We start from the raw sequence: 27,590 nt of genomic DNA, 5'->3' as shown, positions 1-27,590 counted from the left end.
CAAAGGTTTCACTGTGAATGGAAAATCTCTACATTTTTAGCACTATAGACGATAGATTTTATAATATGATTTTTTATAAAATCTACTCTCTTTGGTGGGTACTTCAAAACCACTTAATTGCCTTTCTCTATAATTTTCTGCCCTCCCTGTAGTTCTTTCTCAGGGGCCACAGTCATATGATTCTTTGCTGCTGTTCAGGGGTAATTTAAGATTCTCACCTAAAATAACACACTGGCTCAAGATCACCAATAAAGCTGCAAGTCTTGTTTTTTTTCTCCACAGACATAAAATGGCTGCTCCCAGTGCAACCTTTTTTAAAATTAGTTTTCATTGTACTCAAGCCACACAGAATGTCAATACAAGACCTAAAAACTTTGAGACGATGTCTACATTGCCCAGTCTTGTATAAAAACATATGCAGATGAGGTGTGGTGATGAATATCGCCACACCTCATTTGCATACTTAATGAGCCGTCATTTTGCACAAGGGGCTTTTGAGCAAGCACCGTTCTGCCGCTTATTTTCAGGAGTAGCCTTCATGCCCTTCTAAGCTGGGCCATCTGTAATGGCCCCCAAAAGGAAATTAGCCCCATATCATTGAAATGAGGGCACTCTATTCACACGTGCTGTGCCAGTGGCTGCATACATAACCAGGCCAAAGATCTGGCTCTGTGTAATAGCCTCCACTTTCAGCCTCAAAATATAGTAAACTTCAATAATTCAATCTGAAGGTGATGAATGAATGAATTAGATTGATCCTCCACTGAAACAAAGAGGCATAGTGTCCTAGTGAGCTAAAAGTGGAAGAAAGTATTTATCGTTGTTAGAGAGACATGAGTGAGGTAATGTCTGTTGTTATTACCTACACGTCTAGGACTCTGCAATTGCATTCTAATTTGCAAATGGAGGGCACAAGCTTTTGAGAGAGGAAGAAATTAGTAACATCATGTGGAAGCAGGTCACTTTCACTTCCAAAATGACAAAAAAAATTATCAAAACTATATTGAGTGCATAGATTCTGTATTTTAATCTGGGTTAAACTGTGAATGGTGGAGTATAGAGACTTTCAAGGGTGTTATGTTGATGGAGAAGGAGAAAACGAAATTCTGAAAGAGCTGTCATTTTGAGGGGAGGGCCCAGAGCCTGATTGTCTCCCTAGAATCAATTGGAATTCCACACATAGGGTGGGAGTGGAACTTTCAGAGTCATGCATTTGATTCCCAGTACAACTATTATACAGTGGTATAGTGTGCAATCCATATGTTATTGCTTGAGAAAGAAAGGAAGAAAGAAAGAAGATTCCATATTTGACTATTAATGAGATTCTTTAAATAAACCCAATAGTGTTCCTCTTGCAGCCAGCTATAGCTAATACACAGTACTTATATGTATCTACAGGAGGGCAACTGAGATATTAGGCACCATGCAGAATTTTATCCAGAGAGGCTGTGTGACTTTCTAATGGTTTCACTGGAAAATCTGTGACAGCTGTTTCCAGCCTCAGCAGCCTAGAAGCTCCTGTATCCTCATTGATGTCCTGCCTCTTTTAGGTAACCATCAAGTGAGCATTGTTCAGCCTGCAGTTGCAATCATTTACAATACTCAGCTGGACTGGGAAAGTGCTTTCGCTGGTACTCAGCCTAACCTTGGGTTGCTCCTTACAGGAGTTAATTCCCCACTGAGCCAATGGAACAGTTGACTCCTTTCAGAGCTACCCTCTCAGGAAGCTCCTGCTCCATCAATGACCCTCCCCCCTCACAGAAACATAGCTGGCAGCTTCCCTTTGCAATGACCCAGGGACAGAGGTGCAGGCTGTGTATGGAAAGCAGCTCGGGCACTGGCACAAAAAGTGCAGCCACCAGGGCACAGCAACTATCCAGGCCTCTAAGTCCCAGGCTCGTGCTTTCCCCACCCACCGCAGGTGGAAGGGATAGTCTAGTCCAGTGTTTCTCAACCAGTGGTATGAGGGGGGTACAGCAACACAACTGAAATTTGGAGAAAACTGAATTTTTGTTTTAAATTTTACAGCATTTTATTATTTTTGTACTTTTTGCACCCAAAAATTTAATTACCTGCCCAGCTACAATTAAGTTGTTTAAACAAATGTGTTGCAATAGTAGAAAAAATGTGTGCGTCTGAAAACTGCAGGTACTGGGGGTACTTTTAATTTTTTTTTTTTTTTGAAAAAGGGGTACTTTATAAAAAAAGGTTGAGAAACACTGATCTAGTCCCCCTGGACCAAATCGCTTTTCCTTGCCCCGCCCCCCTCATACTGCATGTACATGCACACTCGCCCCGCAGCGCCCCCACTGGGCACAAGAAGCAGCCTCTGCTGGCACATTCCCTTGGCCTCGCGGGGTCTGGGGAAGCCAAGCAGAAGAACTACCGCTCCCAGCATGCTCTGCGGCCCGTCGTTCTGAGCCGCCTTTTGAGACTATAAGTCCCAGCGTTCCCCGGGGCGAAAAGGCATTGTCTCCGACTAGCGTCGCACTTGTCTCTCTGAAGCCCGCGAGCTTCGCTGAGGCTTCCGCGCTCACGTGCCAATAGGAGCGAGGCGCACGTGCCGCCTCGTGGCTCCTTGCGGGGCGGTCCTTGTGTGCGCGCGCGCGCGTTGCTAAGCGATCTGATTGGTTCTGCGTTCGCGGAGGAGGCGGGGCTGAGAGGGAGTGGCCGCGTTTCGGAGGCCGTTGCGACGGTTTCTACGTCGGGGTAGCGGCGTTCACGCGGCTTTGCTCCCTCCCTCCCCCCGCCCACACCCCGGCCCGGCCATGCCGAACCGCAAGGGCGCGCGCAACGCCTACTACTTCTTCGTGCTTGAGAAGCTGCCCGAGCTGCAGCGGCGCGGCCTGCCCGTGTCCCGCGTGCCCGACGCCATCCCGCTCTGCTCGCAGGACTGGGAGGTGAGCGGGGCCCGGGCCGCACCCCGGCCTCCCTAGGGGTGGGCCAGAGCCCCCTCCCCCTCAACTCGTGGCTACAGATCTAGCTCCCCCCCCCCTTTCCACAGCTCCCCCCCCACACACACACTGACCCTCCAACCCCGGGCGTGCATACTCCCCCTGCACTCGCGTGCCCCCAACTCCTGCCATGCATGGCCCCTGCATGCTCTCCTCTAGTGTGCATCTCCCTCCTCCCCCGTGGTGTGCACGCACACATACACCCCTGGGTGTGCATCTCTTTCCTCACACCTGCACTGCAACTCTGTTTGAATTCCCCCCCCACACACACACACACAGTCCAACCTTTAGTTCCTAACCCTCACTATCTGCCCCAACCCCCACGCACTACACACACATATCCCTCCCCCCAACCTCAGGTGCGTATCCTCTCCCTCCCATACCTGACTCTGGGTGTGCATCTCCCCCCTCCAAATCTGGGTATGGATAACCCACCCTCCAACCCTGACTGTGCATCCTTCCCACACACCCACAACCCTGGTTGTACATTCCTTCCATGCATCTCCCACACACACCCATGGCTGGTGTGTGTGTATCTCCTCTCTTACATGGGAGAACATTGTGTAACTCTTGCACCTTGCCCGCAGGCATACATCCAGCTCTCACATCCTGCCCCCAAAGATGTATTTCCACACTGTTTTTTCTCTGCACTTCCTCTCTCCACTCATAGGCTATATGGTATGTAATATAATGGCCTAGGTCAACTCTATAACTGCTGTATCTCACCTACTCCAAGCCAAAGAATAGTTATTCTTGTAAGAGTTTGCTGGATTCTGGAGCAAGTTTGTCTTGCTAGAAGGAAAGGGTCGGAAAATAACTTGCGTTACAACTTTTTATTCCTAGTTGCTGACTGAGGATGAAAAAGAGAAGTATGCAGAGATGGCTCGTAAATGGAGAGCAGAGAAATCCACCCACGCGTCAGCGAAACTGGTAAATGGGATGGTAGAGGAAAAATCCTGGAATTTGGAGAGGAGTAACACAACAGTTGCGGGGTTAGTCAAAAATTGTAACATAGAGGAATGCTGTAAGAATTTATGGGAAGCCAGCCTTCTGCCCCCTTTCCTTTTTTGTGTGTTGAGATATGTATGGCTATAAATGTATCTTACTTGGTAGTCCAGAAATGTCTTGAATTTACCGACAATGTAAACCTATAGTTGATCAACTATCCCTTCACCCTACAACTACAGGTTGGACCTTCCTGGTCAAGCTCCCATGGGAGGGGGTTTATTGAAGGAGATAGATCACCTTCCACCGGGCTAACAGCCCACCAACAGCTACGCTTCTGGCTCCAGCGAGTCACCCTACTGCTGGCACCAGCTCGGGTGGCTGCCCCCGCTCTCCTGCCAGGCTGCTGGCCCTTCTGCTGCTGACTTCCAGCCACCCGAGCTTTCTGGACCAGGAACATCTGTGGTCCCAGACCGCAGATGCTACCAGACTAGAGAGTCCTGGTTTAGGAAGGTACAGCCTGTATTAAATGGAGGAGAGAGCCTGCAATCTAGTATTCTGCTGCGCTGTCGACTTTTCCTCCAGTCTGCCTTACTCTGGGTTTGGCATGAAGCATGATTTTAATTAGGGCTGTCATATTGACAAGAAATGTTGAAACTTTGTGACAGTACTGAAGGCTGTAGGTCAAACATACACTTGAGGTTGTAACTGTAAAGTTTGATGGTCTAACTACAAAGTTATACCAGTTGAACTAATAGTGTGATCACAACAGTTTAGTTAAGTCAATGAAACTGTGTGGATATTCATTTACATTACTTTAAACTTTACATACCAGTTTAGCTTTCATTGTTAAATTTACTGCAGTCCATAAACTTAAGCCAACAGAAGAGGCAAATTGCACCAGTTTAACTAAACAAGTTTAATTTAAACTAGTGTAACTTCTTTTGTAGACTATTGTCCTTTTCAGGACATAATGGTTTTCTTCTTAGTCTACTAAGTGAGGGTATTTTTATTGTGGCACTTTATATGTATGCAAGAAGATGAGATCCATACCACAAATAGCTTACCTGTTTTCATTTTAAATTGGTAGCACAAAAGTTTTGTGTGTGTCAGAACAAAGAGCAATCCAAGGAGAGCTTTGCTTTGTTACTTGCAGTTTCACTTTATGGACAGTACAGGCAGTCCCCGGGTTACGTACAAGATAGGGACTGTAGGTTTGTTCTTAAGTTGAATCTGTATGTAAGTCGGAACTGGCGTCCAGATTCAGACACTGCTGAAACTGACCGCCAGTTCTGACTTACATACAGAATCAACTTAAGAACCCCAGGCGTCCCCAAGTCAGCTGCTGCTGAAACTGATCAGCAGCTGATTCCAGGAAGCCCGGGGCAGAGAAACTCTGCCTGGGGCTTCCTGTAGTCAGCGCTGGTCAGTTTCAGCAGAAGCTGACTTGGGGACGCCTGGGGCAGAGCAGCTGGGGTGCTACTGGACCAACCCAGCAGCACCCCATCTGCTCTGCCCCAGACGTCCTGATTCAGCCGCTGCTGAAACTGACCAGCAGCGGCTGAATCAGGACCTGGGGCAGAGCAGCTGGGGTGCTGCTGGGTTGGTCCAGTAGTGCCCACGGGCGCTGCAGGACCAATCGGCAGCGCCCCAGCTGCTCTGCCCCAGAGTCCAAAACAAAAGCCTGGTCTGCTGGGGGGGGGGGGGGAGCACACTAGCTGCGGCTCCCCCCCCCCCCCCCCCCAGCAGACCAGGGACACTGGGAGCAGAGCCGCAGCGGCAGCGGGGTGCCGCGCTTCTGAGGCTTTGCTCTGGCAAAGCCTCAGAGGCGAGGGACCCCGCCATGGCTGCGGCTTCAGTCTGGGTGCCTGTGGTCTGCTGGGGACGGTCCCCAGCAGACCACAGGCACCCTGACTGAAGCCGCAGCCGCGGAGGGGTCCCGCGCCTCTGAGGCTTTGCCAGAGCAAAGCCTCAGAGGTGCGGGGAACCGCCGCTGCTGCCGCTCCAGTCTTGGTGCCTGTGGTCTGCTGGGGACGGTCCTCAGCAGACCACAGGCACCCGGACTGAAGCCGCAGCCGCGGGGGGGTCCCCCGCGCCTCTGAGGCTTTGCCAGAGCAAAGCCTCAGAGGCGCGGGACCCCCCCCGCGGCTGCGGCTTCAGTCCGGGTGCCTGTGGTCTGCTGGGGACCGTCCCCAGCAGACCACAGGCACCGGGTCTCAAGGGGCAGCAGCAGCGGTTCCCGCGCTTCTGAGGCTTTGCTCTGGCAAAGCCTCAGAAGCGCGGGAACCCGCCCGGTGCCCCTGGTCTGCTGGAGACGGTCTCCAGCAGACCAGGGGCACCGGAGCAGCTTACGAACGGGGCTTTCTCGCCCCGACTTCCGGGGCGAGAAAGCTCCGTTCGTAAGTGCGGATCCGACATAAGTCGGATCCGCGTAAGTCGGGGACTGCCTGTATCATATTGATTGGTGTAACTCACAGCTGAGTTCCAATTATGATGTGAACTGTACCCTTGATTCTTACTAGGACATGTGTCTTTCCCTGGGAACAGCAGTTATCCAGAACACTGATATGCATTAATGATTCTGAAAATACTTAAAGTAATTCTAGAGATCTGTAAAAACTTAAAAAACAACAAATAGTCTTTGCAGCACCTTAGAGACTAACAAAACATGTAGATGGTATCATGAGCTTTTGTGGGCACAATCCACTTCTTCAGAAGATCTGTATCTCTAAAAGGTGCTTGTGGTTTGAAGAAAACTATCATAATGTGTTATTTCAGTAGGTAACGAGACTTTAGATCATGCCTTCTGCATTGGCTGGTCTTACAGATGTGGGAGCAGGATCTGTCCTGCAAAACATTTCTAGCTGCTACTTATCTGGCAGGAAGGGGAATGAGGAAGACTGGATCAGTTCTTTGTAGCTTATCACCATTAGTCTCTGGATCATGGCGTGATAGATCAAAACTCTGCCAATGTCATCTTCTAGAAATGAAATGCTCTTTAACTTGACTACTGCTGTCTACTTTCCTAGTCATAGCAGCAGAGAAGACAGTTACCAGTAATATGAGACACCTTATTTTCTGGAAATGGAAACATCTATATCTATAGGATGGCTACTCTTGGAGTCAGAGGTACTAGCATCATTCAGGAGCAAAAAGCTTTTGGAGGTCCTTGAGCTTCTTATCAATTTATGTGGAATTGGTTCTCAGGTTTTTTGCAAGTGGTCCAAACTGATAGCAGCAGCTGAGTCGAGCAAAGCATCCTCACCCAGTACCAGGGCATCTTGCTCATTTCATCTATCCATACTCCTGGGGTAATTCTGCACCCCCCAAAAAAATGCTGCAATCAAAAATTAAAATTCTGCACACAATATTTTCAAATGCTGTAACTGTTATTTGTCAAAGTAACACAATAAAATCACACCAATTTCAATTATATTTGTTAGTTTATTTCAAAATATCTGTCAGCAGGCATGACTGTAACTACACAGACAGAAAATGGAAATGTTTTTGACAGATTCTGTACTATGCATATTAAAACAGAACTCAGATTAATAATTTATGTAAATTATGATACGGAACTATATATCCCACATATGTACAATGGTGTAGTATTCCCCCAGGAATACTCCATAACTAGATAATTTCTTCTGATGCCTTGGATCCTCTAGGTTGAAATCTATAAGTAAGAAAGTGCTCAAGCAAGTGGCCTGAATCACGTTGTCCTCAATGGCCTCCTCTTTACAAATGAATGAGATCTGCTCCATAAGCTACTTCATATGCTCTGCACTAGAGCTGCCTGCAAGTCATCATTCAACTGCTTTTCATGGGTGGGTGACCTTGTCAAAGATGTCACAGTTTCTCTTAGGGATGTCAGTGTGTAGACAGCTACACAATTAACCAATAAGCCTGCCGATTACACAAGCTCCTGGAGGATAGATGCTGCTCTGGCATCCCACAGAGCAGCCTTTGTCTGCGGCAAGCCTGGGCCCACCGTGGACAGAGGCTGTGTGTATGATGAGCAAAGAACACATTACAGCGAGCACTCGTGTAATCAACTCGCATTGTTGATTAAATGTTCTGAGAAGGTAGATTTCCTCTGTACTATTTAAAAAAAAAAAAAAGATTATTGGTGTAAGGGTTAGGGGTGTAAAATCCCATTCAGTTGGTTAACCAGTTAAACATAATGGTTAACCGATTAAAGGGGGGGCAGGCAGAAGGAGGGTGCTCCTGCCCAGGTGGGCTGTAGCAACCCCTGGCCCACTGTGTCTGGGTTGGAGTGACCCTCACCTGCTGCCAGCCCACCACAGATGGTCTGCTGTGGCTAGGCTGGAGTGCCCCTGTCTGTGGCAGGCCCTGCAGGGCTGGAGCAGCCTGCTCACTGTGGGGAGTGGGGAGCTGCTCCAGCCCCCACTGGTTAATGGGAACCTGTAAGAATCCCCTGTTAAGGGTGAAGCTTAATGGTTAACTGGTTAACTTTTCATATCCCTACTAAGGGAGAAATATGTGGGTTTGTTATATATAATTGGAATTTGGGGAGCTCTTACATCCTTGTTTTTAAAAGAGCTAGTTTAAATGCCTCTGATATTCCTGAAGTTGGAGCACACTCTGGGGAACAAAGCTCTCAAGCCAGCCTAAATGTGTATGAGAAGGTAAAAAAACCTAATGAGAATTTTTTATGGCTTGTGGAGACCCAAGATTGTGAATCCTGCTTGATGGTACCTTCTAGTAGAAATGAGTGGACAGTACTTGCCTGCTTTCATGTAATTCTAACTTCTGAAACATGCAATAATGATCATGATGTGAAAGAAATATAAAGTTGAAGTGAAAGAAATTGTCTTCATCTTGCGTTTTAAGTTGGGGGTGGGGAAACAGAAAACTGTTAGTGACATTGTAAGAAAAAAGGATGAGTAGATTTGGGAGATGAGAGCTTCCTTTTATGTGACAAATATAAACATAGATGAAGTGCCCTTCTGCAGATATTCTTTATTAATTCAGAGACTTAGATATAGTTATTTCCATTTGATGAGTTGTGAGCATCACTAATATCTCAGTGGCATTCCTTTGTGCAAGAGAAGAAAACATGCCTGCTCATAATTTGTAGATTATGTCCGCTTACTGCAGTCTGTAGTTAGATGGGTTTAGAAAGAGCAGTTCTGCATTCCATTTATATAAAGGGCAAGGGAAGAGCTGTATTACAGTCCATCTCAGACTTCAGAGGAGCAGAGTTGATGGACTTCAGATTTAATTTCCTTTTGTCTTCTCTAGCCACCCAATCAGATTTCTCCGGTTCCTACACCACTGCCCTCACAGATACAGAAAAGTGCTTCTCTTCCAGATGTCCCCCATCTTCCATGGAATGGAAATCAGGGTAAAGTAATCCTAAAGATGCTTAATTATAAAGATATTGAAGTTGTGGTTGATTTCCATAAGTAGGAATGCTATATCTGTCTTTTAGACTTTAGCTGTAGAAAGTGGGAAATTCATGTTTAATTCAGATCTGAATATATTTAATATATCTGGAAAAACAAACTTTGTTAAAATTATTATTGTAAAAGTTGACCTGCAGTAACAGGGTTTCACAATAGAAAGAACAGCAAGGAATCTGGTGGCACTTCAGAGACTAACAACTTTATTAGGGCATAAGCTTTTGTAGTCTGAAGTGTTTTTGCTGAAACAGGCTAGCATGGCTGCCCTTCTGAAATCATAATAGAAAAGTAGTTCATGATATTCTGGGACAGTTTTGGCCCACAGATGTATGGCTACAGTTTCTTTTAGAATTTATGGGAGTTGCATGTACATGTTTGAGGGCAGAATGTGACCTTTGATTGATCTCCAATCATTTACAGGCAATTAAAGTGAATTGTTGTAGGAAAGCATTTATAGTGTAACTTCCATTTTATTAGGGATGTACAGGGCCTAGTCCAGACTTTGGCTACATCTGTGCTTATGTCAAATAGAACAGGATGAGGAGTTTTACAAGTCAGAGTGAAAGCTCAGAACAGTGCCTGCACTGAATAACAGGACAGCCTAGCAGGGGAGAAAGCTATTGTGTCAGTGCTGTACTTGAACATTGGCAGATTAGTGTCTTATTAAACAGAACTCCGAAAAGCCAATCTCTTCCCATCTCCATTTCTGTGGAAAACTGATACTTTGATCAGCATTGACTAGCAGCAAAGGAAACACTCAGGGTGCTGCCACAGTGCACTTCACCCTGCCTCTGGGTATGTCTACACTTTCACCCTCTTTCAAAAGAGGGATGCAAATGAAGACATTCGAAATTGCAATGGATTTAAATATTCTGTGCTTCATTTGCATATTTGCGTTATGGCACTATTTCGAAATAGCGCTATTTCTAAATAACAGACACTGTTAAGATGTGGTTATTTCGAGAGAAAACCCTTCTCTTGAAATAACTGGTAAACCTCACTGTATGAGGGAAAAGAGTTATTTCAAGAGAACGGTTTTGTCTCGAAATAACCACGTCTTAACGGTGTCTGTTTAGAAATAGCGCCATAACGTGAATATGCAAATGAAGTGCGGGATATTTAAATCCCAGCTTCATTTGCAATTTCAAACGTCTTCATTTGCATCCCTCTTTAGAAAGAGGGTGCAAGTGTAGACATACCCTCTGGGAAACTCTAGTATAATATACAATAGCACTTAAAAATGCTTTAAACAGTCAAGCCGCTAGCCAAGATACATAAAACTAGTGTAGGCACTCAGTGAATCTTACTGAAGAGGGCATGGGCTAGGCTGGGGTAAAGGAATACCTTTCACCTATGTTTCAGTGACAACTATATGTATAGTTTTCACTGACAGAAGACAATATTTTAGTAGTTTGGACCTATTGCTAAGTCCGTGAGCATTGTTTCTTGATTTGTATCATATGTAACCTGTTATATGTTCTAGAGCTGTTTTTTTTTACTGAGGTGAGTTCTTTCTAGGGCTCTGTGATTCTTTTTAGCCCCTCTACAGTGTAAAAGCGCCATATCCTTAATTCAGTCTGCGTCCTGCTGGATTTGCTGGAAGCTTACTGAGCTTTTCAGAGTTCCTGGTGTCCATGACGTTTGCCGTCCTCAAGAGACAAAATGTTGGAGAGCTTTTTTGGAGGGAGGCATGAGTGGTGGTGGTAGTTGGACTCCAGGCCACTGGCGTTCTTGTTAACCCTGTGCTGTATACTTAAAATAGAGTACTTTCTGGAACTACGCTGGAGGTGAACTGTGACTATAGAATTTCCTGTCTGATGGAAAAGTGTCCTTTGAACAATTACCTTGTGCTCTCGCACACCACTGCCTATTTGTATGTTTTGTCCAATTGTTATCCTGAGTCTTTTACTGAATTGTGTGGCCTGACGTAGTGGGGTCTTGATCTTTGATTGGGGCCTATAAGTGCTGCTGCAATATAAATAATAAAGCTTCCAGGATGGAATGAGTATTGCTCGCTGTCTAGTGATGCCTGCAGATTTCTTCTTCCAGGTGTGCTTGGGAACATCTTCTACTTCCTGAACATTTACAGTTGCGGAGAGCTGCCCTCTCCCTGTGAGCAGCGCTTCCTCCCTTGTGAGATTGGCTGTGTCAGATACTCCTTACAGGATGGCATAAGAGCAGACTTCCACCGCTTTATAGATCCTGGTGAGCCTTAAGGGACTTGGGGGGAGGAAACTCATCCTTTTAGTTATGTGGGAGACTTTCTAATCCCATTCCTCTTAGCCCAGTTCAAGTTTCTAGCATAAGACATGGTCCTATTTCCAGAGATTGAGTGTTTCAGGTACATATGTAGCCCACATTGTTTTATAATGTTTTATGTAATGTGCTTAATGAGTAGTGTAAGAATAAATGTTAAACTACTATGACTCTGCTGGCCACCCTTCTCTGGTTAGCAGGGAAAAACAGTCTTCTAAGTCCTTAATACAGATCCATCAGGCAAACTGCTTGTGATTGTAAAAGAAATCTTGTGAGAAAGTACTTGAAATAAAATCCTTTATAAAGCTGTCTGACCATCAGCTGGAAGACAAAATGCTACTGAGTAGATGAGGGATGCTTCACAATTGTGTGCATTAGATTTAATAGTAAACTGCATCTGTGTATATAAGGGCTGAAACAGGTATACAACAAGTATTAAAATGTGAGCGTTGTTCAGGGTTTGAGCAAATGAGTATAACTAAGAAAATACATTTTAAAAATAAATGTGCATTCATTGCAGTTAAGCAAGGACACATGATAAAGCTGTTAACTATAGCACAATGAGGTATTCATTATTTAGAATGTGTGTATCTATTTCTTGCCTGGTAATGTGAGTTATCTCTCTGCCCTCTTGCAGGAGAGGTGCCCCGTGGCTTTCGGTTTCATTGTCAAGCAGCAAGTGAGTATTAGAGGAGGAAAGTAGGGGAGTGTGCAAGGCTTGGCCATTTCATTTGACATATGTTCTCCACATATGTTAGATATCGGGTTATTGAATAGTCATGTGACCACATAAAATCTTAGCGGTTACACAATTATTCAATATTCCCCAGAGATGGGGCCCCCAGCCAGTTCAATGGGACCCCACTGGCCTCTGTGTCAGAGGCAGCTGTGTGGAGTGGCAGGCAGGGGCCAATTTAAACATCAGCTCCCTATGCAGACTATCTGACTGCCGCCCCACACTTCTGCCTCGATACATAGGTGGCAGTGCAAGGTGGCAGCAGCCCTTGTCTGTGGGGTCCAAGCTCCCTGTGGACAGAGGCTGCTGTGGAGGGTAGGGATGTTAAATTTTGACTAATTAGTTGATAAGGGTGCCTCCCCAAGGCTGTTGCTATACTTCAAAGGCAAAAGCACTGCAGTGAGCACAGGGCTAGCAGAGCAGTCCCCCGATGACCTCGTGCTCCCTGCAGCATTTCACAGTGGCAGCACCACATGGAGCCCTGGGTCAGCTAGGGACTTCCCCACTGACCCCGGGCTCTGTGCGGCTCTGCTGTTTTGAAACTCCATGTGGAGTGTGGGGACTCCTCGGCTGGCCCCAGGCTGCACTCAGTGTTTCAAAGCGGCAGTGCCACGTGGAGCCCTAGGTATAGCCCCTGGTTCCACGCGGCGCTGCTGCTTTGAAGCACCCCACTCTCCACTGCCCCTTGGCTGCCTCTTTCTGAGACTACAGTCGACTACTGTGTTGACTATTCAATAAGCATTTGCTAATCGGATAGTTGACTACTTGACTAGTCATTCACATCCTTGCGGCGGGAGGAATGTCGCAAAGCAGCCTCTGTCCACAGTGGCTGGGGCCCCTATCCATGGGGAGCTCAGACCACCTGTGGTCAGAACTTGCTTTGCGGCAGCCTCCCCTGTCCTCCCATTGCCACTGCTTCCTCTGATGGAGACAGCAGCACAGTATGGGGCAGGCGGCACCGTGGAGCTGGCTTTTATGCAACTTCCACCAGTACCGGCTCCTGCTTCCCCCCGATATACAGGCAGCAAGGGGGGGAATGCATGTAGTCAACAAGTTTAACTGATAAGCCTGGGCTTATTGGTTAATCATATAGTCAACTACATGTTGACATCCCTAATGTATACCAGCCCTTTAAACATTTGCTTTGCCTGTGAGTTGTGATGCTTCATGGGAACTATGCATCTCACATCCGAGGGCGATGGGTACTAGGGAAAACTTCCTGGAGGGTTTCATGTTTCTGTGTCTTTTGTAGACTAGAAGCTCTTGTTTCTGAATAACTAGTCATTAAAGAACCTCTGACACTTTTCTCTAATAATTACATTTTAGCCAAACATCCATTGTAGGTAATCCTGTTCTGTTGGCTATGATCTGCTCTCCCGCATGAAATTGTATTGACCTTTTGTAATTCTGTCCTAAACTACTGTGTAACTTCAATGTAGCTTCTCAGCTGTCATTTCCAACTCTGAGGTGGCTGCTTTTCAGTAGTAAATAAAGCATCTCCCCTATGTGCGTCCTACACACACTTTAAAGAGAGAGTTACCCAAGTATTTTGATAAAGGGAGGGGAGAGCTGGGTTAGGTTTTCTTTCCTAGTTTTTCTTTAACAATGTTACTTTATATTAGCATCTTTCAGTTAGGAAAAAAAATAAAATTCCAGTGAATTTGATTCATGTTTTTAGAAGCTATGTACACACATAGGGGAGAAGCTTTAAAGTAACATTATTAAAGAAAAACTAGAAAAGAAAACCTAACCCAGCTCTCCCCTCCCTTTATCAAAATATTTGGGTAACTCTCTCTTTAAAGCAGTGTAGGACTCTCACCACAGAACATCCCAGATATTTGGGAGAAAATAAGTAGATGCCTGGTAAAGGTGAGGTTCTGGTGGGTGCATGAATCTTGCAGTTTTTACCTGTGGATGGTAGGTAGGACTGGGGATGGAGAAAAGTGTGTGTGTTTCTTAATAAAAAAATGTAAAAAAGGACTGTTCATATTCCATTTTTCTCTCTTCATTAATCTCCATTAGGTGATGCCACTCACAAGATCCCTATCTCTGGTTTTGAGCTCCCAAAAGTTGGTTACCCTGTTGTGTTACATGAACTTCACACATTTGTTCAACCAAACTGCGGCAGATGGCCACCTGTGTACTGCAAGGTACAATCCAGCCCCCTCCGAGTTAGAACGGACCTTCAAAACGTATGGTTCTATTGTAGTTGCCTAAAGAAGCCTTTAAAGAAAAATCTGTAATTACATTTCTGTCTGATAACTAAGGAAACACTTTCCCTTTTAAAACATAGCCATCTTGCAGGGGAGTGGGATTATATGCTCTTTGCTACTTTTCCCATGTTTTCACTCCCCCCCCCCCCCCCCCCCATCCCAGACCAGAAGAGACTCTTGATTCTGTACTGCTTTTTTAAAAAAGTGGAATTAAATTCTTTTTTCCACTGACTTATTTTTGGGGTAGGGATTCAGGAGTCTGGAATACATAGTTCTCTGCTTTTCTGTTCTCCCCATGCAGTTGCCTTCCACATACTTCTAAATCTTTTATTTCTGTTACTGCCATCTCCACTGCTCCTAGGGCAAGGTCATCATGCTTCATGTTTCAGCCTTTCTTTGCTTAAAGGGTCAAAACTAAGTTTTTGAAGGGGGATTTTTTAAGTTGTATTGTAATTTGGATCCATCCATGCTAGCAGGTCAAACTGTAGGAAATATGGGGCCTTGGATTCCTGTTTAAAATAAATTATACCTAAAAATTAGACTTGGTGTCAGGCCTTCAAGAAAACAGAATGGTGATTGGAAGAGAACCAAAGAAATGATCTCTTTGGGGTGCAGGGATAACTTTTAGGAAGCGTGACAGTGGTGCTGTGCAAGAATTAAAATAGCTGCAGAAGATGTTTTAGGAATGGTGGTGGTGAGAGGGGTAGATCGGGGTGGACAATAATTTCTAAAAGGGGTCCACTTCAGAAATTTATGAAGTGGTCCTAGGCCACTCCAGAAGGGGAATGGCTAGGAGATTTCTCTCTAGCAGCTGCACATCCTCGGTGTGGGGGGAGGAGACTTTGCACACTCCCCCCTCCCCAAGTCTCAATTGGCCTGAGTGCGGGAGACTGGCAAGGCAACTGAAAGGTGGATCCACCTGCTTGGTGGGCTAGATGCGGCCCACGGAGGCCCCTTTGCCCACTGCTGGGGTAGGTGGAACTAAACTCCATAGCTGTAGTATTCTGGAGTATGTGATTGTGAAACTTTTTTCTTTTTAGTCTGATGACTGGTACAGAGTAAACTGGTGTCTGAAATGGATGGCTAAGGAAGCAGGTGAGAAGTGTGTGTGTGTGTGTGTGTGTGTGTGTCTCTCTCTCTCTCTCTCTCTCTCTCTGTGTGTGTGTGTGTGTGTGTGTGTGTGTGTGTGTGTGTGTGTGTATATAAAAAAATAAAACTTTTCCTGTGGAATGACAGAGTGGCATCATGCATTGCTCTGTGTCCTGCAGCTCCTCCCTCAGCCGTGTAGCCTCCCTTGTCCCCTGTGCTCCAGGGAGCCGTGAGCCATACCTACAGCCTCTCCCCTTGCCCCTTCCTTGTGCTCGGGACGGGCGGGCGTGGGAGCCGCGTGGCCTCTGGCTGGGCCTGGCCCGGCCCAACCACTGGTGGCTGTGGGGAGAGAGCCAGGCCTACGTTAGCCTGGCACAATCCCCTGGTGGCTGTGGGGAGAGCTGGAGCTGGGGGCTTGGGCACAGCCCCTCTTGGCGACCTGGAGGAGCTGGGCCCCACACAGCTTGGGTCAGGCCCTCCTGGGGAAGGGGGAATAGGGAGGGCATAGCCAGGCCTGGCTGCAGCATTGGAAGTGGGAATTAAGTTTAAGCCAGGTGGAGGGAGAGAGGAGAAAGGGCCTGGATGATATGGGCAGAGATTGCGGGGCGGAGAAAGCACCTGGGCTGGCACAGCTGCAGGCAGGGGGGGGCCAGTGGATGTAGGCAACCTCAGCAGTTGTCTAAGGCACCGCGTTTAATGCAGCGCCCAATGAAGACGTTATGCCATTGAGGGCTATGGAGGTAGGGGCGCTGATCGCACATTCCGCTGAGGGTGCCAGTTGCTGGCAGCTCTCCTCGAGCTGCTCCTGGCTGCAGGTGAGGGGGGCAGGGAGGGAGAAGGGGCCCGGGCTGGTGCGGTTGCAGCCCCAGCCCTCCTTGGTTGCTAGGGTGAGAACTAAGGTTGCCTACACCCTATGAGAAGGGGTTTGGCAAGCGTAGTGAGCAGGGGTCACAGCCCCCTTGTTAATTTTTTAAGATTGCAAGGAGTGTTTATATTTTCTTCTCTATTCCACATGTCTTTGGCAAAGTTGTAGCCATTCCTTCTCCTCTTCTTGGCTCTGTCTTCTCTGTGTAACAGGTACTGAGAGCCATCTGGAACTTCACAGTGTGGAAGACTTGCTGGTGGAACTGTACAAGTGGAAACTTCAAAAGGAGCCTTCCAAGACCTGGGTGCACAATCTGCTTGATGTTTTCATGTGGGACTACTCCAGTAACACAAGGTCTGCTTGGCATTGGCTCTTCCCTTTTTCCTGAACAGAAAGATGTTATAGTGGTAACTGTTAGCCATGTTCTTTAAACTATCTCCCAGTGCCCTACACACACAACCTAAAACCAAAGTAAAGAATGTGTATACGTAAAATCTAGTCTCATCATTAAGTTGGTCCTCCTTGGATCATAGCTCGTATATGGCTGGAAGAAATACGCTCTTGGACAGTACGTCTCTGATTTTCAAGTGTAAGAATAGGTTTGAAGGCTGGGAGGCAGATGCTTTTGAGCCTGACAGAGTGGATAGGGATGGGGTGAGATAATACTTTTATGTGCTTGTGTTTGGGAGTATCACGGAGTAGACACACCAGCATGGTGCCTTCAGCTGGTTGCCTTGGGGAATTAGCTTGTTTCATTGGGCACTTTCCTCCAGCTGGACTCACTCCGGGTTCTTCCTTAACCATGGCTTCCTCTTCAGGACACTGCCCTCCGGCAGTGCCCACTCCAGTCTCTCTGCCCCCTTCCGGGGCGGGCGGGAGAAATGTTGTTTACTCCACTGCACACTCCAGGGTCCTCTCTTCTCCCAGGTACCCCCCAGTTGTTCTCCCTGGGAACACCCACCTCTTCTGTACCCACCTTGCCTCAGTGACCCACTGCCAGTCTTCATCTAGCTCCCTGCCTCCAGGGGCAGACTGTAGTCTGTAATGGCCACTCATCACTGGCAAAGGGATGTGGACCTGTTGCCCCTCCCTACTGTGGCTGCCTCCCACAGCCCTGCCTCCCATGGCTGCTTCCTGCAGCCCGGCCTGCCATAGCTACCTCCCGCAGCTCCGGTAGCTTCAGGTCTTGCAGCTGGGGGGCTTACTTGGCCAAAGCCTTTCTTCCCCAGCACTGCTCTACCTCAAGGAAGCCGCCTGCTTTCCTGGCAGTCAGGTCCCTACTGCTCTCCAGACAGAGCAGCAGTCAGTTTTCCCTCCCTCCAGGAGTCGTCCTTTATCTAGCCCCAAGCTGGGCCCTCATTAGCAGAGCTGCCTCAGCTGGGGCTTCACGCCCAGCCCTCACTCAGGGCTGGGCTTTTGCCCTTAAAGGGCCAGTGCAGGGCAAATGTGAGTATTTTTGCTTCTGTATATTTCACAACCCCATTACAATTGCATTAAAGAAATGTTTGAAAGAGTGTCTGCTTCATTAATAATCCATAGAACGATAATAGTCAGATGGTCTTACTTGTATCCTATGAATTAAAATACAGGTAAATGGTTGGAATTTTATTGCTAGACTGTACTTCTGGCTGCAAAAATACAGTTTTGGTTTTTTTTAATATGGGTGCTTAGATTATAAATTGTAGCCAGGTTCTTGTTACATCCTTGAAAGTCCACTGCCTTAATTGGGTTTACATAGATATGCCTAAGAGTGAAACACCTTATATTTGATTAAGATTCAGTTTTAATTAGAGATGTAAGCAAATAGTCGACTACCCATTAAGCAAATTCTTATCAGGCAGTCGAGTAGGAAATCAGCTAGTTGCCCCCTTCCCCCCCCCCCCCCCCCGGCTGCCTCTATCAGAGAGAGGCAGCCAGGGGGGAGCACAAGTGGGTGCTGGGGGGAGCTGACTTAATTCCATCAACTACTCGATTTGCTGATTAATAGAAATTTAACATCCCTAGTTTTAATACATTTCTCGCAATATGCACTTTTTGAATGCATATTATAGACAAAAACTATATTCCTTGTTTCGCTTTCAGGTTCTCATGTGATATGGTCCCTTTTTAAAATTTACTTTTGGGCACCAAGATTATGCCAGAAATTTTCTAGGTCTGGTTTTAATTACATGGAAAATGACTAGGTGAACAGGAGGTTGTCATCAGCCAACAGGTTTCTAATCTAGCTAGATTAATTATATCCATCTCAGTTAAGGGTGTGGTTTTATTTCCATTATGAACTGAGGAATTTCAATCTGCACTTAGATGCAAGTGGCATGAAGAGAATGATATCCTGTTCTGTGCCTTAGCATCCTGCAAGAAAACTGCGTGAGTACCATGAAGGGGATGTGTCTGATATATGCAGACAGTTCTTGGCTTTTGGACTCTGTAGCCCTGGGTTTCTGGCTTCTCTAGTTCCTCTGAGGAAGGTTGTTCCCAAGTTGGGGTTTTTTTCTAATGGCTTTCCTATTGCCCGTGATAGCTCTTCATTAGTGTCCTTTATTCTTCTCTGTAGTTTAAATATTAGCAATGTGATAATAACTTAATGTTACCCCATGTTATCAATGCCTGCGTAGCCATAGTTTGATTTCTATATTTGAAGGGGCAAAAGGTTTAATGTTGTTAGTGGGTATAGGTCTAACTTTTGGATTTATCCATTGTTTGTGATACTTAAATTACAGTGTATTTGATCACTCTTCATGTTTTATTTTAACATAATTATTTGCCATGTTTACAAGCAATCACTTTAAAAATCAGTATTTGCATAACAAATTGACAGAACAGAACCAAACAAAATACTGTAATGTAACTCTGAATCATGTCTTCCTGGTTTTTAGAGATACATAAAGGTGCCATACACACATCAGACAAATGCAAACCTGTCCCCTTTGCCCATCTGCCTAAGTACATTCCATGCACATTTAACTTTCCTTTTGCTCTGTCACTCATCTGGATTTGACACAGTCAGTGCTGTAGCTGCACAGACCCTTGGGAAGCAGATCAGATCTTGTATTCCATTTGCTGCAGTGTTACCAGCACTGATTAGAATATGACCGCTGTGCCTAGATGCCTGTGTTTCTGGTTCAAGTCTCTCATAGGCTAGTAAAATTGAAAAGGCCCTAAGCTGGAGCCCTGCTGTAAGAAATCAGGATCTGCTCTCCTGCCCTTACATAGCTCACATGGCTGACCTGGATGCACAGAGCATCTTGTGCCTGCTCTCCCTCCACCTTGTAAATTGTCTCTATTGTGTATCCAATTTGGGGAGGCAATGACACCCCTCCCCAATCTCTGTCCATGAATGCCTCTGCTTTGGTGGGTGTCTGGTGACTCTAATAGCGCTAGCATAATAAATTAGCGCCCCATCTTGGATTGTGCTTCCTGCTTTAGAGTTCACTGTGCTTTTTATAGTAGCAGCCTAGGGTTCCTATGTTGGGATTGAATGTAGTAAGGACTTTGTACCAATTTCTATTCTAGAAACTCACGCATGGCCCTGTTTGCTGTGCTTTTTGGGAGTAAAAGTAGGAGTTATTTGGGCAAATATCCTTTTAAATAACTGCATTATTTTACCAGCAGTTGGATATAGTAGCAGTCTTCATGCTCAAACTGATTTAATAATGCTGTGCAACATTAATCAATTGCCATGTTTCACTCGGAGGTCACTGCATTTTAATGATGGGGGCAAAAGATTCTTGTAGCTTCATATATAATTTTTAAAGCAGGTTGTCTTTTTTTCTGGGTGAATGAATGTTATGATGTAGTCTTCATAGCTCACCTTTCCTCCCTACACCCATACACACCTCAAAGTGTTGGTAATAGCTTCTGTATGTCCTTCACCATAAAAAGAGGTGGGGCTGTGCTGCCTTTGTATATAAAAATACAGCACAAAATCTTATTACTCTTTTTTTTTTTTATTTTGCTCAATGTAGCTATTGCATCAGTAACACTCTGGCAAGTGTGTATGGATTCTCACTCACAGCAGCTCACCTACCTCTTCAGGACTACGACTCCAGCAACAACATAAATCCCAAGATGGTGGTATTGGATGCTGGCCGTTTCCAGGTCATCTTGTTTAAATTTGTGCTGAATTATTTCAAGCTGTTATGAATACTCTTTTCCTGAAGGTGGCTTGATTTCTTCCTGGGGCTGTGTAGTTGATCTCCCAGTGTCAGATACTCACTTTTACAATAGGTGACATCCTTGTTAATACTGCACATAGGGTATTGGGAAAGCCAACCAGGAAAGTTCTCCACTATTGGTTAGACATCTTTCTGAAGTTTGTCCCAACCCTTTGCTGCAAAAAACTCTGATCTGTCCATGAGGTCCTCCAAAATACACCTGCAGAAATGCCACTTCTGAAATAAGAGGCAGGAGAATTAACCTGTTTGAATCCTATGCACGTAGGCAGCCAAATATTGTGTATGTTTTACTGTCTCGCCTAAATCTTTGCCTAGCACTCTTTGGTATCACGAGTAGGTATGGTGGATATTCTGTGAAAGAGAACACTTGTCTGTTCTGAGAGGAGGGATTTGAATTTTTTTTTTTTTTTTTTTTTGCTACAGAAGCTGAGGGCTGAGAATCCTGGTTATAATCGATACTTCAGTTCTCCAGTTCAGAAACAAGCAGCTTCCACATCTGCTGGTGAGTTTGAGACTTTCATATTTGGGAAAGGAAAGAAATGAGAATTAAGTCTTTGTCACATGACTATGGCACTCTCCTTCTTTAGCCCTCTTGTCTCTGAATACAGTAAATGGCCAGATGATCATCACAATACCTCTCTTGGCTTCTGCTGATTCATGTGTACAGTTATAGATTTGGTTAAACTAATATCTGATTTCAGCCATATGAGCCAGCACCCATTGTACTGGAAAGAATTCCCAGAGCCAAAAAGGACTTCTCCAGTTCATTGTGCTCATGCTGTTACCTCTATTTCCCTGTAGACCTCCTCTCAGCAGACACCAGGGATGAGACAAGATTTCTTAGTGGGTATTTGGGGTAGAATCGTCTTCCCAACACTTTTTCTTGTATATAAAGCACAGTACATTCAAACTCAATGAATACTTGTTGCAATGTGACTTCCGTTATAATTCCTGACTCCTTAGAAATCTGCCTTTGGGGGCTAAAATACTGTTTAGTTGGGTAGAGCCCCAAGGTTACATGTATGGAAAATATGAGCTGCATTTGCCCAGGTATTTCTGAGTTAAGTGATCAAAGAAATAGATCTTCTTTCTAAAACAAAAAACGGGACTATGTAGCACTTTAAAGACTAACAAGATGGTTTATTAGGTGATGAGCTTTTAAAACATCTTCTTAGTCTTTAAAGTGCTACGTAGTCCCGTTTTTTTGTTTCAGCTAGACTAGACTAACACGGCTATATCTCTATTACTAATCTTCTTTCTAGGCCTCAAATTATGACCTTTGCACAAGGGTAACTGAAATGTCAGATCATTGCTAGTTTTCACTGAGGGCTAGTAGCTGTGAGTTTGCAAGAAAACTGAAATCTGTGTTGAGTTTTTTTTATTGTACATGCAATCTTGCTGTATTTCAAGTTGCAAGATTGTGGAGTTGGACCAAACACTGTTTACTTGCTGCATAAAGTAGGGTTTTCTTTAAACTTTTTTGGTTACTTCTGTTAAATCAATAAAACAAAAGCAGAACAATTGAGAACTTTTCCTTTGTATACTCTTGGCAGTGTTAATCCACATATATAGCATATACTGTGCCAAATTCTGCTTTTGCTCTGTATAACCCCACCAGAGACAGTGATTTGCTTGGAGCAATGGACAATGGGCCAGTTTCTGCTTTTGAAGTTCAATAGATGCGTGCAATGTGGGTGCACTAACATTGCTAGGAGAATCTAACTCAGGCCTTTCCGGACTCTTGTGCTTAAATGCTCAACTTTAACATTGCCTTGATGAAAATTTACTTTTAACTTGTAACTTTATACACACAGAGACATCTGAATGCCTAATAGAAAATGTGAAATGGCAAAAAAGGTTCCACGAAACTTAAGTTTCCAGACCAAAGTAAATAATCTTATTAGCAGCAAAATAGTTGTTAATAACATGTTCCAGCTTGGGTCTACACCAAGAGTGGGCAATAAGCTGGAGGTGGTTCACCAGGGTTTGCCCCTGGTGTGCTTCTGGTTCTTTATTCACCTGCATGTTCACAGGTATGGCTGCTTGCAGCTCTAGTTGGCCACGGATCAATGTTCCCACCATTCTCAGTCCTGGTCCATGCCACTTCCCACAGCTCCCATTGGGAACAGTGATCTGCAGCCAACAGGAGCCAGAAGTGGCCGTACCTGTGGAGGCGTAGGTAAATAAAGCACCAGTAGGCTGCCAGGGGCTAATCCTGGAAAACCATATCCGGTCACTTATTGCCCACGCTTAGTCTGCATCCAGGATGAAAGCTGTCATTCACTCCTTTCTCAGATCTAGTCTGTCAGCTGTCTGTAAATTCTAGCAGACATCACTGTATTCACACTCTGTTCACGCTTTTAAGTCTGGTTTACTTTACCTACATAAGAGCTAGAAAATTAGGTTTTGTTTATCTCATTTGCCTTGTTTCCAAGCAGTGATGTAGCTGCATTGATGAAAACTGTTAGTGTAGATGAGGTAAACTAGGACTTGCTGTGTTGAAATTATAGGAGACAAGTACCCATTAAAGGTTTGCCTAAGGGAAGTCAAACCAGCGACTAGAATTGGTTCAGTTATTTGTGTAGATCTGGCTGGGGCAGGAAGGGATTTAAAATGAAATTTTAGGTTCTGGAGCACAAGATGCCAAACAGGGAACAATATCAGTTCTCTGACTTGGCCTGATTCAACCCCTGCACTAAGACCACAAAGAACAAGTCATGAGCTTTTTTCAGAAGGGTGACACTGAGGCATTTGATGTACATCAAGAACATTTCAGAGTCCAAGACACTGTTTCTTGGTTAGGACAATCAAAAGGTGCAGCCCCACTAGTTTTCATCTGGAGCAAGGGAAAGTAGGACAGCAGAACTCTTGAATTGTGAATATTTTAAGAGCTGCTTGACTTGCAAAATGTACTGGTTAATTTCGTAGGTGAACGTCCAAGTGGAGTGAGATCACCATGTAGAACATGTACCATGCGAGGAAGAGGAATCACTCGCTTGCTGGAGAGTGTCTCCAGACTTTCCAAGTCCTCCGACAACTGAAAGCCTGCTCTGTCTCCTTACTTTACCAGGAGAACTGCACATCCTGCTTTTCTGTACTCCCATTGTAGTCTGGGACTTCACTAGACTGCCATTGCTTTCTCACCTCTGTATGCAAAATCATAAAATACATTTCCCTTCCCTTGACCCAATTTAACAGTTCCCTTAGAATGACGACGAACCATTAACTGAGGTAGAAGTTTGCTTCAAGTAGAAGAAAATCCTGGTTTTGTCTATAAAAACTATTTTGAATTGGCAACTTCTTGCTCTCTCTCGAGTAAATTCATCCCCATTTCCTTTGCTGGGTAGTGGGAGGAGAATTGCAAGAAAGGGTTGTGGTCAGTAACTGCATGTTAAACATTCTTCTGATCTTCTGGTGGTTATATAGTGTTAAATTCATTATTTGAATGATAAATTTCTTTAATCTCCCTAGCACCATGGTCTCATCCCCACTCCCACCCCTTTGTTAGATGTTGGAAGATAGTCTTCTCTACATATAGCCATATAAAATGATACGGTAGCTGGGAGGCATTCTAATACTGAAAGAATGGGTGGAAATGTCTCAAAGGTCTAAATTCTTCCTGGGTGGCAGGATGGATTGAATAGTGGAGTTGGGAAAGTAAAGAGACTAATATTTGTTGGTGGAAAATCTTCCTTTTGTTTAAAACTTGCTATGAAGGAGTCTTGTTCTGATGGGCATTGAAAATACGACAGGGTGACAGGGGTATTGGCTTTTCTCTGTAGCTGTGCTGGTGAATACTGGTGTTATGCTACATTGTTATGAACCTCAAGGTACAAGGAGGAGCTGATGATAAAGTTTGTAACTTCTCTCTTTAAAAGTAATCCCCAAGCCATTAGTCTTTTGTACAATTTCAGATGCCAAGGAGGCCTGGAGTAAGTGCTGGCTATTAGCATTTTGGAGTACCTGTAAGAATGAGAGTGAATGTAGAAACTTTATCGCATTTTATTAGAGAATTGAATGCCATACCTCTGAGGAAAGAGAGGAGTTTTAGCAGTTTCCTGAAAAGTTGTTTGTCTTCTGTAAATTATTTTCTAATCTTATGTTTTAAGGCAGTTGCCTTTAGAAAGAAACAAGCTCTTTTTTTCTTTTAACTTCATTTGAGCTGTTCCATCGTTCACTCCACCTGAAGTTTCTCTTATGTGATAATTCCATAGCAATTAATTGTAGTGTTACAAAATGTAATGTGTCCCTGGTAGGAAGCAAAATGTAGATAAGTCAACTCTTCTGGCACTTATGAAACCTTTAATATGCTTATCCTTATAAGGAGCTTAGACACTACAATGATAAGTGGTAAGATAAGTGCTTGGATAGGTACTGCTGCATCTAGAAAGTAGCATCTTTTGTACATAAGCTACGATATACAAGATCACTGAACTGCCTTGATACTTCCTACCTGTAAGGCCAACCTATATGCCCAGGAAGCTTCATTGGATGATTCCAAAGTTTCATGACGCTTTCAAAAGAAGCTTTCCCTCCACTTGACAGGTCTCCCTTTTCCAATGTTAGTAATGGTCCTTTATTAGGTGGGAGATCAGAAAGCCTTTGAAACTGAGTTTCTGGGTGTAAGCATCTGGAAATATTTGATGTGATCATTGTGAAGAAGAAACAAGACTCCAGTCATGTTTGGATGACACTAAAGGTTTGTTCCTATTCAGAGAACTTGGAAGTGTTGATTACATCATTATAGTTTCACTGGTCCAGATGTTTTCTTAACGAAGAGAAGCTGTTAGGCTAACATTATCTTTACGAACACCACTGCTCCTTCTCTGCTCCCCCAATTCACTCAAATTTTGGTCATCATTTGGCTGTTTTGAGAATTGAACATTGTAATAAAATTCTGTTTGGTTTTGATTATATTGTTTGTGCAGAAGACAAAGTATTTCTCTTTATTAAAAAAATAAACTTTCTTGGTTCACAGTATCCATTGTATCAATCTTGCAAATAAAGCAAAATGTAATGTAAATGTGATTATTGGCATAACATCTAGATGTCATGACAACTAAGATGTTGCTTTGCAAAAAACCAGAAATTTAGATTTAACATTCCCACAAGTCTACTTTTCTGCATCTTTGCATTATAGTAGTATACAAATTCTACAATATACATTTATACACCATAGGTAGTGAACTGTAAATTCAAGACCGTCACTGTTTTATCACAATGTCCAGCAAAATGAGATACTGTCTTTCTACTGTAATATAAATATTAAAATAGATGACTCAGAGTGTTTCACACTTAAGATGGATATCGTGCATTTTGCATCGCTACAGTACGTGTGTTGTATAGAAGAGGATCATGGTGGTAGATGTGAGCGGTTGTGGTGAATGTTCCCATTGCATCTGGTGCTCTGATTTCCTCGCTTCTGAATAGCTTGATATTTTAGCTTTACGAATTCAACTTTTGCATATACGTGGTGGGGGGAATGTAGTTGTCAACTAAACCATCATTAGCGGGTGGGTTTTTTTTCCGTTTTAAAAGTGTGTAATGCTGAAGGTCATCATTACAAACAGTCTGCTAATACACAGACTGTTGTAATTGAAAGCTGCAGCAAGTCCATGCAAACTTTCAGTCATGTTGTCATGGAAATGTGCTAGGGAAATAACAAGACAAAGGGAATATAGCATCTGGGAAGAGTTTGAGTGATACAGCCTGATTGCTTTAAACATTGTTTTTCACCATGTGTAAAGTACATGCTTAATATTGTGTGGGTGTGTGGATGTTCAAGCTCTATACAAATTAAACTGTCTTTAAGTGTCTCCCTTCCACAAGCCACCTTAATTAACTACTTTAGTCAGACCTGACTCATTGCCTTCCTGCTAATGTGGGTTGTCTCTTGGCTCGGTCCAGTGACACTGATGGGTGACAACCTCTTTTAAACTAAGACTGTATCAAAGAATTCACTTTACTAAAATACGGTTCTTAGTCAAGTATGACACTCCCCTCTGCTTGCCCTTTCAGAAATATTGGCCAGAGAAACTGTCTGAGAGTTATGAAAATGGAGTGGAGTCTTAAAGAGAGCACATTAAGAACATAAGAACCTCCATACTGGATCAAATCAAAGGTCCATCTAGCCCAGTATCCTGTCTTCCCACAATGGCCAATGCCAGATGCCCCCAAGGGCATGAGCAGAACAGGTAATCATCTAGTGATCTCCCTCGTGTCATCCATTTCCAGACCCTGAGAAACAGAGGCTAGGGACACCATTCCTACCCATTCTGGCTAATAAGTAATGATGGACCTAACCTCCATGAATTTATCTAGTTATTTTGTGAATTCTGTTAATGTCTTAGTCTTCACAACATCTTCTGGTTGACTTGCGCTGCGTGAAGAAGAACGTCGTTTTGTTTGTTTTGAAGCTGCTACCTATTAATTTCATTTGGTGACCCCCTAGTTCTTATGTTATGGGGACAGTAATTAACTCTTCCTTATTCTGTTTCTATACCTGTCATGATTTTCTAGACCTGTATCATATCCCCCCTTAGTCTCCCCTTTTCTAAGCTGAAAGGTTCTAGTTTTTTAATCTCTCTTCATATGATACTCATTTCAAGCCCCTAATCATTTTTGTTGCCCTTTTCTGACCCTTTTCCAATGCCAATATGTCTTTCTTTGAGATGAGGCGACCATGTCTGTATGCCGTATGCAAGATGTGGGCGTACCATGGATTTATATACAGGCAATAAAATATTTTCTGTCTTGTTTTCTATTGCTTTTTAAATGATTCCTAACATTGTTTGCTTTTTTTGATTGCTGATGTACATTTAGTGGATGTCTTCAGAGAACTATCCACAATGACTCCAAGATCTCTCTTGAGTGGTTATAGCTAAATTATTCGACATCATTTTGTATGTATAGGTGGGATTATTTATTCTAA

At 44.3% G+C, this 27,590-nt stretch overlaps 1 protein-coding gene across 4 annotated transcripts in view; it reads left to right on the top strand.

Annotated features, from left to right (window-relative positions):
• MAEL (maelstrom spermatogenic transposon silencer) overlaps positions 1-27,347 on the top strand; it is a 38,755-nt gene extending 11,408 nt beyond the window's left edge. Inside the window, exons 1-12 of one of the 4 annotated variants that reach the window (XM_006124231.4) lie at positions 2,463-2,900; positions 3,798-3,884; positions 9,165-9,267; positions 11,375-11,530; positions 12,219-12,260; positions 14,340-14,467; positions 15,571-15,625; positions 16,697-16,838; positions 18,789-18,851; positions 20,450-20,582; positions 21,083-21,161; positions 26,678-27,347. In XM_006124231.4, coding sequence (XP_006124293.2) covers positions 2,769-2,900; positions 3,798-3,884; positions 9,165-9,267; positions 11,375-11,530; positions 12,219-12,260; positions 14,340-14,467; positions 15,571-15,625; positions 16,697-16,838; positions 18,789-18,851; positions 20,450-20,582; positions 21,083-21,161; positions 26,678-26,703 — 1,146 coding nt within the window. In that variant the 5' untranslated portion in view covers positions 2,463-2,768 and the 3' untranslated portion in view covers positions 26,704-27,347. Of the gene's footprint in view, positions 1-2,462; positions 2,901-3,797; positions 3,885-9,164; positions 9,268-11,374; positions 11,531-12,218; positions 12,261-14,339; positions 14,468-15,570; positions 15,626-16,696; positions 16,839-18,788; positions 18,852-20,449; positions 20,583-21,082; positions 21,162-23,587; positions 26,101-26,677 lie in introns of those variants that run through there. The other 3 variants (XM_006124229.4, XM_075909208.1, XM_006124230.4) reach the window with 3 other exon arrangements.
• The last annotated feature ends 243 nt before the right edge of the window (positions 27,348-27,590 follow it).

This window comes from Pelodiscus sinensis, chromosome 1 (genome assembly GCF_049634645.1).
Source record: "Pelodiscus sinensis isolate JC-2024 chromosome 1, ASM4963464v1, whole genome shotgun sequence".
Classification (NCBI taxonomy): domain Eukaryota; kingdom Metazoa; phylum Chordata; order Testudines; family Trionychidae; genus Pelodiscus; species Pelodiscus sinensis.
The sequence above is the reverse complement of the archived record's forward strand: the minus strand, read 5'-3'. Positions and strand labels throughout refer to the sequence as shown.